The following is a 17592-nucleotide window of genomic DNA, read 5'->3' on the forward strand; positions in this document are numbered from 1 at the left end:
TGAACCCCGATAACAAAGTGTTTGTCCCTTCTTTTCTCCCACAGCAACTTTCTTTCCTGTTCTGTGGAGCAAGTCAACAAGTCTGAATCCCTGACACTTTAAGTGACAAATAATCTCTTTTCATTTATTTGATCAGTTTTTCCATGATGTCTATGAAATTAATCGAAGCACAACCAAATATTGTTTGTGGAATGGTATTTGTTTACACTTTGCCTGATCATTTCTTATTAATTCTGTCATTTTGGCTAGTTCAAGGTACTTGCACAACTTTAAATTGCCATTCATTTTCTTGGTATTAAGTCATTTCCCAGTATTTTGCTATTAACATTCTAACTGATGTTGTCACATCAAGAAACACTCTTTTATTTTCATTTGGGATTCCTTGAAATTGTGTGTCTTAGCATTTATTTATTTTTCGTTCCTCATAGGTCATTGTGTGTGCGTGTGTGTGTTTTATTATTATTTTTGACCTTGTATTTTTTTTACAGTGAAGGAAAGCAAACAAACTTAGCAGATAATAACAGTAATTATATGAAAATGTGATAATAAGATTGAGATGAGTAGAATGCTTAACATGCTAAGATTTTATTATTTGCAGCTAATAACTCAAGGAGATTTTCTTGGGGAGGGGGTTTTTGCTCTTCCCTTTTCTAACTGTCTTTTTAAGTCCCTAAAAAAACAAAAAAAAAAAACCTAACCCCTTGCAGGATATCACTTCTACAGATGTGCAATAATGAAAAAGCAGCAACAACCCCCCAACTCAGTTCTTCGCCATCACAAGACCTGCGACAACAGAAGACACCAAAGTTTACAAAGTGGCCACAGCTATCTCTTTCAAAAGATATAGACTGCCGGGGGAGTGGGGCTGACAAAGGGGGGTGGAGTTGAATTGCAAGGACATTTTCTGACTTTTGAACCTCAAGATACATGCGTAAAAATATCCCAATTGTCTCAAGATATGCAATTGATATTTGATTAGTTTGTTTTGTATTGTGTGTTATTATGTGGGAGTGTTGAAATGTGTCTGACGGTGTGTTATTTCCACAAAAGGGGAGGGGGCTATTTTTGTGACTATTTTTGTGTGTAATTGGTTTTGTGTTTTATGTCTTGTTGCTTACACCCCAGTGGAGGATTCTCATGCATTTTATGCTTTTTCTACAGATCAGGCTATTATGTAGTCCAATGTTTAGAATTAGATAAATTTATAACCACATTTAGTTGTTTCACCTGGCACTCTGCCAACTTCCCTACCCATTTTAAAAATGTGCTAAACTCACTTTACCAAGGAGACGCTTCTAAGATACATGAAGGTGGATATGCTTTGGTTTAGCAGGAATGATCCCTTATAGAGTTAAATTGACTTATTTGGACAAGTGCCCTTTTAAGAATGGTTTTCTTTTAACAGATTGGTTTGAAGAGCTGAGAACCATGGGGCAAGATAAATTCAAATTGGACTCACTTTGAATTGGGCAAGTGTATCCAGGCTGCAAGTAGCTTTTTGGTCCTTAAAGTGCAAGTGAGCAACTTCCCATGACTGCAAGACGAATAATAAAACTCCATAGGAAGCCAAGGTAAGGACATTTCCCTCAGGACGTGTCCAAACCTGTGGCAGCTGTGGTGAGTGCCAGGCAACATGGTTAATATGAAAGCCCTAAGGGGATTCACCAGGGATTGCTACTACTGTTACACCAGGCCGTGTGAGACCACAGAAGAGCTACCTTGACACCTGAGAACACAAAAATGGTGGGGGGGCAAAGCAAACTGCATTTTCAGTCATCAGTGGACCTTCCTGCTAAATGTAAAGCATATGCCACTATTGAGAGAAATATTCCTTCCAAGGTACTAGAATACCACAAGTAACTGAGCAACAAAATATTAATTTTACATGATATCCTATGTCTAACTATGTGCACTGTTACACCATTATATTTCTATACAAATATGCTTAAGAAACATGACATCCAAGTCCCTTTCAACTTCACATGGACACACGCATCTGGGACGGAGAAAAGCAGGTTAATATTTACCACCTTAAATTGTGCGGAGAAAAGGATTGCAAAGTAACCACCTTTGCAATCTTATCTCCGAAGGGGGGAACTGTAGCAGGAACCCCCCCACCCCAATCATTCTGTTTGTATAAACTTCACACTCACACACTACATACGCCACATTTCTGTTATAAATTCATAGAAAATCAACCATACATTGGATTTGCACTGTTCCATTTTTATTTTACTCCCAATGACAAGAGCTAACAAAGGGGGGTGACTTAGTCAGCCATAATCCCTTCACTGTCTCAGCACATACACTGGAGCCCTGCCCATGCCAACCCTGATGATCCCAGACAGAAGACAATCAAGATCACAAAGAACCTGCATATGGGAGTGGATTCAAACGAAGGACACTGATCAGATCTTCCCTCAGGGGGCAGGAAACTGCAAAATCTCCTTTGTCTCCTAGAAATTCCTGGAAGGGGAGGGGGGAAGGAGGAACCAGCCAGGTGACAAGACACTCAAGTTACCACCAACTCCTCCCTCAGCCCCTCCTTTCTGTAATGTATGCCTCCCTCAACCCCTCCTTTCTGGGGGTGGGCTAGACCTAGAGGAGGGGAATTTCAAAAGTTTTTATAAGACCTTGCACACTATTCTTCTGGGTCTTTCCTCTCTCCTGCACGTGAGGGGAATACCCTGTTGCAACAGTTCAATAAAGGCCAAGCCTACAGGCTGCTGTTTTGCTCCAAGTTATCCTGGTTGGTGTCTTTGTTTTGTCCAAGGGAGCCCTCGGATTTTTCCTGTAACAATAGATAGATAGATAGATGATGATAGATAGATATAGATAGATAGATAGATAGATGATAGATAGATAGATAGATAGATAGATAGATAGATGATAGATAGATAGATATAGATAAAATAGAAAAGGAAACAGAGCAATCTCACATAAACACTTGTTAGAGGAAAGAGGATTAATTGCTTGAAGATCTCCTTAAGGACATACATTTTGGACCTCAATGCTGTTCTTTAAGAGCCAGTGATGAAACATGCAGCATTCCTCTTAACAGACTCTTCAAGAGCCTCTAATAAGAAAAAGACACATTGCAACAAAGAATAAACACTGTAATTCAGCTTTTAGGCCAGTGATTATCACAAGATAAATACTATGTATATTTAATGCACAGGATGCCAGTGGACACTGTAAAATGGAAGGTCCTCCCCCCCCCCCCCAAATACACACTTTGCAAACTACTTTCAGCTTCTTTGAATGTGAAATTACAGCTAAAATACAATGGCTTATACTTTGAAGCCCTTGGAGGATGCTGTAAATTGCTTGCGTAAGGCATTATCAATCTTCTTTAACCTCAGCATCTGACAAGAAAGAATCACTGTCCCTGAAAACAGATTTCTTTTAAGCACCACGCTCAGCTGCAGTTATTAACTCTTAGAATGGGGTACAGCTTTCAGGTTTCTGTTTTTTAACAATGGTGTTTTTATGTAGATTTCTGGAAAATACTGGGAATAGCCTCCTGCGAGGAATTTCAGATGTGATGTGCTGTATCCAACAAAGTCATACTTCAGAGTGGACCTATGAAATTAATAGGCATGGCTCAATTAAGCCCACTGATCTCAGTGGATCTGCTCCAAGTATGAGTAAGGCTACGTACGCTCCATACATTTGAAGCACATGATTTCCCCCAAAGAATCCCGGAAACTGCCTTTTACCCTTAAAGAGCAACGATTCCCAACAGCCTTAACAAACTACAACTCCCAGGATTCCTTGGGGGAAGTCATGGGCTTTAAATATATGGGGTGGAAGTGATCTTAGTTGGGTCCTCACTCATTGCATCACATGGTTAGGGAACACCTTGTATGTTATTTCTTTTATTCCAGCAAAAGAGACAAAAGTTTGTTTTTTTAATAGGACAGCGGAACTGTCTCTGATGACTGACAAACAGTGCAGCTAAACAGCTAAGCTTCTCCCCTCAGGGATTATATCCATGTTCATTTGGAGCTACAGTTGTACCTTGGAAGTCAAATGGAATCAGTTCCGGAAGTTCCAAAACGTTCAGAAACCAAGGCGCAGCTTCCGATTGGCTGCAGGAAGCTCCTGCAGCCAATCGGAAGCTGTGTAAGCTGCGTTGGACATTCAGGTTCCAAAGAACATTTGCAAACCGGAACACTCACTTCCGGATTTGCGGCGTTCAGGAGCCAAAATGTTCAACTTGCAAGGCGTTCCAGAACCAAGGTATGACTGTAGTTCCTTGCTACCTCACTAAAGACTAAGTTGAGTAATAATGGACAACAAAGTGATGCCCTCTTATAGATCAGTAATTGGTTGAGAAACAGGAAACGGAGAGCAGGAATAAATGGATACTTCTCCCAGTGGAGGAACGTAGAACTTCCCAACTGTGGCAGACTTTGGGCTCTCAGATTTTAGTGGCACCCTGTGTGATGCTAAAATTCGCAACAAACCCCCTCCACCACTCATGCTCTATTCTACAGCATTGCTGCTGCACCCCTGGCTGCACCAGTCAGGCTACCCTAAAACCGCCTCTGCATCCAAGGATAGGGGCCTTTGCTTTTAACTTGTTCACAAATGATTTGACAGTCAGGAAGCCAAGTTTGGCACTGATACCACACCAGTCAGGTTTGTTGAAACAAGGCATTGCGATGAGTTTCAAAAGGCTCTCTGCCAACCTGGTGAATGGGCAGTAAAGTGGCAAATTGCAATGTATTTAACGTGTAAAATGATGCACACTGGGGCCAGTAATCTTAGTTTCACATAGACAAATCATGGGGTCTGAACTGAAAGTGACTGACCAGGAATGAGACTTGGGGGTCATCATGGGTAGCTCAATGGTGATGTCACCCCAGCGTGCAGCAGCTGTGGAAAAAGTGATTTCCATGCTACAAATAGTTAGGAAAGGAATTGAAAATAAAACTGCTAATGTCATAATGGCATTATACGAATCTGAGGTTTCACATACCGTATTTTTCGCTCCATATGATGCACTTTTTTTCTCCTAATAAGGGGAAATGTTTGTGCGTCTTATGGAGCGAATGTGTGGTCCATCGCTGGCTCCCTTTCTGGCCCCGGCCCATTGCCCAGGCCTCCATTCTTGAATGTTCTGCAGATGGAGGCTGCTTTTTCCCCCAGCGACATGTGACTGGCTGATTAGATTATCTTTCTGGAAACTGTAGAAACGGCTCCTTTTCCTTTCCTAAAGAAGCTGCAGAACTGTGAGTTGAACCCCATAAAAACAGAATATTTTCCCTTTGCAAAGTAAGCTCAACAACTTTGAGCTGATCCTCAAAAGAAGGGACTTTTCGCCTTTGCAAAAGAAGCTGCAAAACTGGGCTGATCCCCCCAAAAAACAGGGCTTTCCCCCTTTCCTCGTCTAAAAACTAGGTGCGTCTTATGGTCAGATGCGTCTTATAGAGCGAAAAATGTGGTGATTGGAATACTGTGTATGGTTGTGGTTGCCTCAACTCCAAAAGGATACTGTAGAGGTGGAAGAGGTTCACCGAAGGGCAACCAAAACGTTCAAGGGGGTGGAACAGCTCCCCTATGAGGCAAGTGCAGACTGCATTTTCCTCTCTGTCTCACTGAGTAAGTTCTGATCACTCAGCAAGGGGTTGGGGGCAATCTCCCCTATGAAGAAAAGTTGGGGAACTTTTTAGTCTAGAGAAAAGGTGGGACGATACAGAGTGCATAAGTATGGAGAAAGGGGATAGAGAACAGTCATCCAAAGAAACTGAATGTTGAAAGGTTCAGAACAAGATTCCCCCCCCCCACACACACAGAGCATAGTAAACTATAGAATTCACTTCCATCAGAGGTAATGATGGATGCCTTTAAAAGAAGGATAAACAAATCCAAGGCGTAAAGGGTCATCAATGGCTTTGTTCTACCTCCACTGCTGGAGGCAATATGCCTCTGAATACCAGTTGCTGAGAACAGCAAGTCAGGAGAGGGCTGTTTTCCTCATGTCCTGCTTGTGGAGTTCTCCACAGGCATGTGGTTAGCAACTGTGACAACAGACTGTTGGACTAGATGGGCCTTGACCTAATCCAGATGGCTACTCTTACTCTTGCATGTACAATTAAATGTTTAAGGAATCCTTCTGTCCAGAAAAAGAAGTATCATTGAAATGTGCAACGGCCAACTCTCATGGAAGCTGAAATGTGACGGCTTCCCAGGAGTGTTCTCTGAGAGGCTGTGGACAGGAGGAGAGCGCAAGGCTGCTGCAGCAATTGACACAGAAGGAAACAGCTGCAATAACAGATGTCACCCATTGTGTGCTTTGGCATGCCTGTTCTTACGGTGCTCCCTTACGTTACTACGTTTGTTCTGGACCGGCGTCTCTAAACATGTCTGTCAAATGCTCTTTGTGTCCAGGAAATAAGTCCTGGAAGAAAAATATCTGACCGTAGGAGATATTTTGTTTGTTCCACTGTGCTAAGGGAACACAGTGATCCTGGCTCACGGCTCAATTCTGCCAGAGGATAGACTGCTGTGATTACTGAGAATCCTCTGCTCTCACCAAGTCCCCTTTTACATTTCGGCTGCACCCAGTTTGCCCGCATCTACATTGACATGTTCCCTCCTTCCACCCATTGCCACCATAGGTTCACCTTGTGTCTTGTGCTCATAAAGCACTCTGGTCACTGAAGGTAATTCTGAGGGTTTGTGTGTGCAGTGGAGTCATTTTGTGAGCTTGGATAATTCATGACACACCGTAGTTTTGTAATAAAAAAAGCCCCCTTGACCTATTTTGAGTCCTTCATCTTCTTAATGTATGTACTACTTACTTACCAAGATGGGTTCTAAAATACTTATATGCTCTATTTTCCCTTTGATTGTCCACCTTTTTCCTTTCTTTTATTTACTTGGATGGCATCCCTTCATCTCTTGCACATTTTGTTGCTCATCACTGCCGCCTTATCCTATTTAGCCAAGAAATTGCATAATCATAATTAGCTTAACACCTCCTAAAACAGGAACTGTAAAAGGTTATGAGGGAAAGTTATTAAAGGCTTAAAACCCACATTGCAGTTTAAAATTAGAATTGTTCTATTTGGGAACAGTTTGAGTAACCCAATTCTGAATAAAATGTGGAAAACAGAGGAAGAAGAGGAGCATCAACCTGTGATAAGCAGCACCTAAATTTGTAGTCTGCCCAGAAATAAACCTATTTGTCCAGCAGTAGATTTCACCTAAGACTTCTGCCACAAAAGAAACTCAAAGTTCATATCAGTATATCTGTACGTGCATGTGTGGCAAAACATTGCATTAACTACCTGCAAAAAATGTTGGATTTTCCAAAATACAATTGTTAATTTGCCCCGTTGAAGTACACATTATATATTAAGATCCTGGACACCAGTGACCTCTGCTGGATTGTAACAGAGCTTTGCATAGTAAGGGGTGAAATTGTTCTGCTCTCTTTCAAAATATTATTTGCATTTTTTCATCGCCTTTTAATACATGTTCTCGAGTGACATACAACAAACAGGTGTGTGTGTGTGTGTGTGTGTGTGTGTGTGTGTGTGTGTGTGTGTGTGTTTGTGTGTGTGTATAAAAAATATGGAGGGCAATATGAAACAAATACAATATTTTTAAAATCCCACAGAAACAGTAAGAGCAGAACAAGCTGTGTGAAACAACCTACTATATCTCCTGATATGTCCCACAGAGAAATTTACGGTCTGCAAATAAAAACATCCTAAAGATCCCAGGCCACAGAGAGGTTAGGCTGGCCTCAACTAGAGCCAGGGCTTTCTCGGCCGCGGCTCCAATCTGGTGGAACGCTCTGTCACAAGAGACTAGGGCCCTGCGGGACCTGACATCTTTCTGCAGGGCCTGCAAGACAGAGCTGTTCCACCAGGCCTTTGGTCAGGGCGCAACCTGACTCCCTCCTCTGGCAATCTGCACAGAATTTTGCTTGATGGTTTGCCATTAATTTGATTTTAATTTGATTTTAATTAATTTTATAATGAATGTTTTTAGAATGTTGAACTATTTTGATTGTTGTTAGCAGCCCTGAGCCCAGCTTCGGCTGGGGAGGGCGGGATATAAATAAAAATTTCTATTATTATTATTATTATTATTATTATTATTACTAATAAAAGAGCTGAGAAGAGCTAAAAACTGACCAGCTAGCATTAAAATATGTTGTAAGGCCTGGGAGAACAGAAAAGCCTTTGTCCAGTGCAGAAGAACCATCATTATTGGATGCTACAACGCTAACATCACTGGCCTGTGTAAAACAAGCCAAGACAATTTACAAGATAATATACTATTTTTTTTCACGTTGCCACCATCTTGCAGAGGGCCTTCTCTGTAGTTGCACTACCCTTCCCATCAGATGTCAAGGAAATAAACAACTACTCTATTTGACTTTTAGAAGACATCTGAAGGCAACCTTGTTTAGGGAAGTTTTTAAAGTTTGATGTCTTTGTTGTTGTTTAGTCGTTTAGTCATGTCCGACTCTTCGTGGCCCCATGGACCAGAGCGCGCCAGGCACTCCTGTCTTCCACTGCCTCCCGCAGTTTGGTCAAACTCATGCTGGTAGCTTCGAGAACACTGTCCAACCATCTCGTCCTCTGTCGTCCCCTTCTTCTTGTGCCCTCCATCTTTCCCAATATCGGGGTCTTTTCCAGGGAGTCTTCTCTTCTCATGAGGTGGCCAAAGTATTGGAGCCTCAGCTTCAGGACCTGTCCTTCCAGTGAGCACTCAGGGCTGATTTCCTTAAGAATGGATAGGTTTGATCTTCTTGCAGTCCATGGGAGCTGCCCAGAATGGCTGGGGCAACCCAGTCAAATGGGTGCAATACAAATAATAAAATTGTTGTTGTTATTGTTAGTATTATTAGTATTGACACATGTCAATAACTTCCATACACACTTTCTTGGAAACTAGCAAGTTAACAACACAGAACTCAGCTTGCATATAATCTAAAGAGATTTTACTTTAGAATCATTGGGTGGTACACAACTAAGTCATACTCAGAGCAGACCCACTAAAACTTATGTGACTTTAGCCTATTGATTTCAATGAGTCTACTCCAAGAGTAAGAAACCCTTTTCAGATTGAGGGCTGCATTCCTTTCTGGGCAACGTTCTGAGGGCCATAGGCCAGTGGTGGGTGGGGCAAGAGGCAAAAGTAGGCAGAGCATTGAATGTAAACTTTATCTTTGCATACCCTCTAACATTTCTCCAATTAAAATAGGGACATTACACATTAAGAAAAACTTCCCTATACAAGGCTGCCTTCAGATGTCTTCTAAAGCAGTGTTTCCCAACCTTGGGCCTCCAGCTGTTTTTGGACTACAACTTCCATCATCCCTAGCTAGCAAGACCAGTGGTCAGGGATGATGGGAATTGTAGTTCAAAAACAGCTGGAGGCCCAAGGTTGGGAAACACTGTTCTAAAGGTTATATAGTTACTAATCTCCTTAGTTCGGGGGTCATATAACTCCATACCATCCAACATTTATCTGATGAAAACAGGGAAATCCTAAGGAAAAGCTAGACATTCCAGGATCAAATCAGAAACCTTCTGTAAATCCGCGACTGTCCCTGGAAAATAGGGACACTTGCAGGATCTGTCTTTGTACAGCAGGTGTCAGGGACTGGGCAGAGGAGGAATGGTGGAGACTGCCTCCCCAGCCTGACCCTTCCAGAGAAGAAGACAATTCAGAATTACAACAGGCGTTTGAGGGAGATCACAGCTCAGAGGCAGATGAAGGGGAGAAGCTGGGAAATATTGGGAGAGGAAGAAGAAGCAGCGCCAGAGGGGCGACAACTGATGGACACAGTGTCTTTAGACAGCATTCCAGCCCCCCAGCACCCAGAACCTGGCGAGCATTGAAAGTAGGAGAGCAAAGAGCTCAAAGGCAGAGGGCACTTTTCAGCACCTATAGCAATGACACATGAGAGAGGGAGGGGTGGGGACTCACTCAGGGCAACACCATTATTCCAAAAGGCTGCATTTCTAAGCCTCTGTCTGTGAATATTGAATGAAAAACGGTTGGTAAGGACTTTTCCTTGTCTTATCCGTTCCTGGCAACCTGTTGTGGGGGTTGGATCCTCTGCAGCCTGACAGCAGGATAGTTTCTATAGATTCATACACCCCTTTCCATCCTCCATCTAAGCAATGAAGAGGCATTATCAGAGTTCAAGGATACATTCTAGTCACAAACACACACAAGGAAACTACAAACTTGGCCAGTAAGGAGTGGGGCTTGGGTAGTTCTGAGGGGCCTGGAGGGCCATATTTCACACTTGGGTCTAAGGTGGTCCACTCCTAGTCTGATTTGCACATGACTAATGTTGGAATGAAACTATGGGTGATAGCTAATTTGGCCTAAAGCACACAGCTCCCTGCATTCTGAGTTTAATTCTGTGCCCCTTTTCATACCATTTCCGACTCATTTTTTTATCTTTCCTAGAGAATTAAGAACTGGAGGCATTATATCACTGGATAGTTCTCACATTTTAATACTCATATTCCTTCAAAGAACTCAAGACAGCAATCACAGGGGTCCCGCCATTACCCTCACAATCTGTGATAGTGTCAGCTAAGTGACTTGTCCAAGGTTCCCACTACCAAGGGTAGTTGTGAAGTTTATCACTGGCCATTGGCTGATGGACATTGTAGTTCAGAAACATCTGGAGGGCCACAGGCTAGCCACCCCTGCCTTATGTATTAGAGAAGCCAGGTTTAATTAAAATTAGTCTCTTTTTTATTGTGGCTTGAATTGAAAGGTTAAGGAGAAAGGGCAGCTTGTGAACTGAATCGATCATTATAGCTATTATAGATGCAAAATGCAGAAACTTTCCATTTTCACAAGACTTTTATCTTATTTTGCGTAAGTGACAAAGTGATAGTCACTGATGCTGTGTAGGTAGCAAGACTTAAGGAGATGCCAGCAATTTGTTCTAAGCAGGGTTTGCAGATTAAAAACTTTGCCTTTTAAAGAAGGAAGCCCTTTCCTATATATATATATATATATATATATATATACACACACACACAGAAATAAAGGTCTAGATCTCCACGTCCATGTTAAGTTTTCAGAAACACCTAATGAAATGATTGAATCCAGTTTCCAAGACATAGACTTTTGAGGCTTGTCTGTGTAGGAGAGCAGGGGACTCAGCAGCCGTGTAGAGCAAAGCAAGCCTGATCCAGTTGCAGCAGTCTGATTGGTCCTAGAACAATAGGATCCAGAATGCAGCAGTCTGATTGGTCCACAGGAGCCACCCAATCCAGCTCCAGGTGGAAGTGAATCCGCAACCTGATTGGCCCACAGGAGAATCCCAGAATTCGCCAATCATGTGGGGCCCATTGCAGTGGCGTAGCGTGGGGGGTGCAGGGGGGGGCCAGGCGCAACATCTGGGGGTTAGGGTTAGGGGGCGCAAATTACTTGCCTTGCTCCGGGTGCTGACAACCCACGCTATGCCACTGGCCCATTGTGTAAGTAACGTATATAAAGCAGACATTCTGGGGGAACTTCCATTCCTTCTCACCACTGTGAGCTGAATAAAGAGCATGAAATCCACACTCGACTCCGAGTATATTTCACATTGAATCGTGTTTTTGTCTTGGGAGTACGGAAGCAAGTTCCTTTATTTGACAAGGGGCAGGAAATTTAACAACGTAGGAATCGCTTCAGGGGCTTAAGAGGTCGGCAACAAGCGCAGACCTTTCCTCGCTTCCATGGCCAGACAAGCCTGCGAGCTGAGGGCAGCCGTGAGGAAAGTCCTCTTGCTGTGCTAGTCTAGCCAGCAGCGAGATAATCTGGCTCTCAACGAGCTGTCTTCTAACAGACACATCTCTGTCCGTCACCACAAGCAAGCGACTGTCGCCTGAGGGTGGGAATTTGCGTTTATTTCACGCCGGGGACAAACGGCTGCCGTTGCTTCCAACATCGGAGGCGACCAGACATCGCTGCCGCCATCTTGGACGGAAACCGGATACTCGGCATCGAGCTGTCACGGCTGCTCTCCAACATCCGCATCTCGGTGGTGCCGCTCACGGCGCAGGGATATCGAACGCACCACAGCGCCCCTTCGCGATGAGGAGGCGACAAAGCCCCTACTCTCGCGAGTGTCAAACAAACAGAAACGGTCTCCGCGCATTTTAACCGTAACACCAAGGGGCGGGGAGGACAGCAGAGAAAGGAGCCGCGATTGGCTACAGCGAGAGCCAATAGCTTATCTCCGTCTCCCGCCGCCGACTGTTGAACGCGCGCCGGCTCATTTTTTTCCCCCCCACAGGCGGGAAGTCTTGGCCGAAGAAGAACGGCCCCGCCCCCGACAGAAGGCACCAATCGCTGCCCAGAACGTCCGCCGACGGTGGCTTGTGATTGGGCGGCTTTATTGTGACACGTTAAAAACCTTTATTGCCTTGGCGGCGTCTGTCGCCAGATGCGCGGTCGAGTCGTGACAGTCGCGCGACGCGGTGAAAACTGGCTTGTTAGCGGGGAGGGGGAGGGGCTGGGCCCTGTCGTAGTCTGGACTGAAGGTAGGCAGTGGTAGGGAGAGATAACAGGGAACGGGGAGAAACCCCGCTCCCCTTCTTTCATTTTATTCTGCCTAGTCCTCAAGAACGTTTCGTTATATCGCGCCCATTTCTTCCAGCAGTCAGCTTTGAGCAGATATTTATATCATGCTTATTCCACACGTGTGTGTGTGTGTGTGTGTGTGTGTGTGATATCTAGATATAGATATCTAGATACAGATAGAAAGGTACCGGTATATCTTAATAACTAGTAGAGGGAGGAAGAAAACTGAACACATAAAACACAGTATATTACATTAAGTGCAGCATTAAATATATTGTATTTAAAAACAATGTCAAATACAGAAACAGTGGGAAATATAAAATCATTGTATTAGAATGGTTTTTTAAAAAACAAAAAACCCCACCATAAACTGTTCATAGTTTTTTGCCACACAGAAACTTGCTACCTTGGCAGGAATCCCAGGGGAGAGACCCTGCTCCCCTACTTTTATTTTATTCTTCTTGTAAAGCATCTAATCCTCCATAATATTTTGTTATCCAGTTTATATCGCACCCATTCAGTCAGCTTTGAGCAGATACAGTATGTATATTATGCTTATTCCACATGAGAGAGAGCACATTTATTTATTTACTGTACACATGCACACCCATTCATTTCTTTTCCAATAAATATTAGGCTGGGTGGCTAGAAACATTTCACCCTTTTGTTTAAAAGCTTAATCCTTCTGTTCCACTTGAGGCATAGGTGTAGAGCTCGCCCACTTCACAGAGCACCTACTTCTATAATTCCCAGTATATGGGCCATGTGCTGGGACTAGCAATCTTTCATAGGCAACCCACTGAGCATTGCTTCCATGGATAAACATGTCAGATCTTCATGGATCCTCACAATTTCTCAGTAGAGCTTCCCAAAGCCAGCATCATTTTCCAAATCACTTGTTATTTTTATGGTGCACTCAAGGCATGGGCGGTGGTTCAATGCTCCGAGTGCAGAAATAATAGGTTTGAAGCAGATGAGTCGACTGCTGGATCCTTTTTTGTCTTGCCCCTTTCCATCAAACCTCAGCTATCATATAAACCAGTGACAGCATATAAACGAGTGACTGCATATAAACCAGTGATGTACAGCTTTTAAAATTCACATTAAGCAGATGTCCATTGTAAGCATGCCATAAGCAGAGAAAAGAACATTGGCAAATGACTTCTGTCTGAAAACCAGGAAAGCAACCTATGCTGTCCATATTTATTAAAAGGTAAATCCCTCCCCACTCTATATGTTTAGGTAAGTGATCTCAAGACTAGCCTGTGGGCACAATCTTGTGTACACACTTACTTGGAAGTATATCTCACAGAGATCTGTAGGATATCCTTATGAGTTAATAAGTGCAGGATCAAATTGTTAGCTTTCTATTAAACAATAGTACTTCCAGTGTTCCATTACACTACCATCACCACAAAATAATGTTTTCCTTTGCTTTCTTCCTTTCAAATATAAACATACGTTGAGAAACAAGTGTGCTAAAAAAGAGGGAATCATTTCAAACACATCGTAGTTTAATTTTTCCACATTTCTTTTTCATAGATTGCCATGGGTGATTTTGAAAAGGGTAAAAAGATCTTTGTTCAGAAATGTTCTCAGTGTCATACAGCTGAAAAAGGTGGGAAGCACAAGACCGGTCCAAATCTTTGGGGTCTCTTTGGCCGAAAAACAGGACAAGCTGCAGGATTTTCTTATTCAGACGCAAACAAGAATAAAGGTAAAAAAAGGGGGGTCAAATAATCAGTTGCTTCATGACAGTATCACTGAATAAACACGATCCAAAGTTAGAGAAGGTAAAAACTTCACTGGGAGATTACTTGGCAACTCTTGGAAATACATTCTGAAAATATTCTTCTGATTTTATATAAAGAATATAAATTTGAACTTCTGGTTTGGATTTAACAACTTGTGCACTGCAAGTTTTATGGTCCAGTCATTGCATGGACACTCATGGGATCAATCTCACAGAGCCCCTAATGCGCCAGAACCACAGCACCAGAGCATGAGCTACATTACTGTCCCTTGTTTGGTACCAGTGGGGATGGAGGCAGGACTAATGATGTCCCTGGCTCTATGCAGCATCCTAAGGCTGATTTGAGATGGCCAGGAGCCAGATTGGCACTGCAGGCGTTTATTTGTTTTTAGTAGGTTTGCAGAGACTTCCTGGTGGCAAATGCTATTTGCTGTGTTAATGATATACTCCAGAATAGGCCCATTGTTTTCAGTGGGCCGGCTCTGGGAATAACTTAGCTGCATACAATCCATATTGTTATTTATTACATTTATATGCTCCCTTTCCTCCAAGCAGTTCATGCTGGTGTGCATGGTTCACTCTCCCCTATTTTATCCACAGAACTTCCCTGTGTGGTAGGTAAGGGTGAGATAGGATAACTGGCCCAGTGAATTTCATGGCTGAGCCATGGTCTATCAATTTCTAGTCTAACACTAACCACTACATCACACTGCCTCTCTCTGTGACAGCTTAAAGCGAATGGATTAGACTGCTAGTATCCTTGGATTTTCAAATAATTTTATTATTCTGATAAGGCCAACTGCAGGCTGGCCATTTACCTCCTGAAACTGCCTGACTTGCCCATCTCCTCTTGAATTTCTTCTAATAGCCATCAGATTGTGTATGCTAATAGTTATAAATACCAGGTTTTATTCTGGCAATCAGAGGCTAGGATGCACATGCTTACTGCCAGCTGATTGGACATGACCTCTGATAATTCACTGCAAGTGTGCGTGCATATTTCCACATTTTGGGGAGCGGAGTGGAGGGCCTCTGTTTTACAGAAATGCTTGAGCTTCTGTTCTAAGCATACTTACTTGGAAGAAAGTTCCAAGGAAATCAGCTTAAGTGTGGATCAGAGGGTATGCAATTATATAGTTTATGTTTACTTGAAATTAATTACTAAGAGCCAATGTGGTGTAGTGGTTAAGTGTGGTAGTCTCGTAATCTGGGGAACCGGGTTCGTGTCTCCGCTCCTCCACATGCAGCTGCTGGGTGACCTTGGGCCAGTCACACTTCTTTGAAGTCTCAGCCTCGCTCACTTCACAGAGTGTTTGTTGTGGGGGAGGAAGGGAAAGGAGAATGTTAGCCGCTTTGAGACTCCTTAGGGTAGTGATAAAGCAGGATATCAAATCCAAACTCTTCTTCTTCTTCACCTTTAACTGTGATAGGTCTCAAGGCACCAACTAATATAGGAAGGTTTTTAAAAAAACCTTCAGAGCAGCAGCTCAACCTGTTGTTCAAGTGTGAGAAAACCTGAAGTTACCAAAGGCATATTTAAGTGAATCTCTCTACTGATATATGTTAGAGACCTCCTTGTCTTATCCATTACTGATGCATGATGGTTTGAAACAAGACAATGAGAGATACTGACTTCTTAGTGGCTACTCCCAGATTGTAAAATGTATGACCTTGTGAGATCCATTTGGCCTTCTCTCTTACTGTTCTGCCTCTCCCCCTTTTTCCCCCTTACTGGATTATTTTTATGTGATGGAGCTTCAGTTATAACATTTTTATCTACTGAGCCTTTTCCCATTTTTACCATGCTTATTTTACTTATATGAGGTGTAGTTGTTCTTGATTGTTTTAAGTCACCCTGAGCAGTAGGATTATACTGGAAGGGCAACAAATTAGTTTTCAAATAAATTAAAAGGGTAATTGAAAAGCCTGGAGAATAAGAATGCTTTTCACCTGATGCCTAACTGGCAGCAGTGTAGGCACCACAGGAGGGCATTCCAAATGTGAGTCACCAGTTAAAAGGATTTCTTCTCAGTTAACCTTCCACCAAACTACAGAAGGTAGAGCCTCAGGTGACTATTTCCACTGAACCGCTGTGGAAAGCTGCAGTGCAATTTATTCATGGAAAGGTGGCACAAGCAAAAGAATAGAGAGGGCATTAGAATAAGAATAAAGTAGCCCCAGTGTTGCAACCAGTAAATCGGCTCTGACTATAGAAAAGCAGTAACAGACCATTGGACTTTTGATAAGGGCACTTCAGCATCTCATTGGACAATGTGCAATCCCAGCTTTAATTACATTTTTCTGTATTTAAAAGATTGAGATGACACAAATTTTCAGGAAAAATCAACTGAAAGACTTGCTGAAGTATGTGGAATTTCAACAACCTGTTGGTTTTCAAGCTTGATTGCTTAACTTCCATCTAGGTTCAGAAAATAATTTTTAATATCAAGAAAATAATGATTTGGAAGGTTTTTATTTTGGCTTTTAAATGTGATTATGTTAGAAGAAGCTACCTTGTTCAAAGCGATACAACATATAGAGATCCTCTACTTCAAGAATCCAAGTTTGATTATTAAAAAGTGAGTCAAAAGTAAATAGAATGCCAGATACATGCTATTAAATGTGTGGAAACAGTAATGAAAAGTGGCTTTTGTTTGACATTCTTTCTAATCCTTTTTTAACCTTTGGAATTAAGAACATAAGCTGTTCAATAATATTTTCCTTTATATATGTTCCAATAAATTTTGAAATCTCTCAAAGTAAAGGTGACACCAATTGATGAGACAGCCATGGGATTAGAAATTGGTATTTCACCACTTTCTAAATTTTCCAGGTATTGTCTGGAGTGAAAACACACTGATGGAATATTTGGAGGATCCTAAGAAATACATTCCTGGGACGAAAATGATTTTTGCTGGCATTAAAAAGAGTAATGAAAGGGCAGATCTCATTGCTTACTTGAAAAAAGCAACCTCGTCATGAAACCTCTGTGATGTCCAGATAATTCCCAGTTGGCACCACTCTTGTGTTACATCTGATGTTTATTGTCCTAGCATTTGCTCTTTAAGACATTACCTTCAAAAGGGCAAATAAAAGTTGGTATTTTCAGGTGCTCAGTCTCCTAACAAAACAAGTGTTAATTGTCTTTTGTTTTCATATGCATGTCCCTGTACAGACATTTCAATATACTTTATTTTGTTTAAAACAAAGTTCTCAGGGTTGGTTCACAGGAATGAATGAATAAGTAAATAAAATAAGTAAATGAATAAATA

At 42.3% G+C, this 17592-nt stretch overlaps 1 protein-coding gene and 1 long non-coding RNA gene across 2 annotated transcripts; one reads left to right on the forward strand and one right to left on the reverse strand.

The window, feature by feature from the left end:
• Positions 1–3063: 3063 nt before the first annotated feature.
• On the reverse strand, positions 3064–10204 carry LOC310833740. Its single transcript, XR_014558907.1, has 3 exons — positions 9958–10204; positions 6810–6944; positions 3064–5644 (listed from the first exon to the last, which is right to left on the reverse strand). It is a non-coding gene; the product is annotated as an uncharacterized lncRNA (long non-coding RNA).
• Positions 10205–12135: 1931 nt separating this feature from the next.
• Positions 12136–17453, forward strand: LOC310833154 (cytochrome c, testis-specific). The gene is made up of 3 exons (XM_083715573.1): positions 12136–12527; positions 14110–14284; positions 17154–17453. The coding sequence occupies exons 2-3, from the start codon at positions 14116–14118 to the stop codon at positions 17300–17302; spliced, it is 318 nt and encodes a 105-aa protein (XP_083571699.1). The 5' UTR covers positions 12136–12527; positions 14110–14115; the 3' UTR covers positions 17303–17453.
• The last annotated feature ends 139 nt before the right edge of the window (positions 17454–17592 follow it).

The sequence above is a fragment of the Podarcis gaigeae genome (assembly GCF_964106915.1).
Source record: "Podarcis gaigeae genome assembly, chromosome: 1".
NCBI lineage: Eukaryota > Metazoa > Chordata > Lepidosauria > Squamata > Lacertidae > Podarcis > Podarcis gaigeae.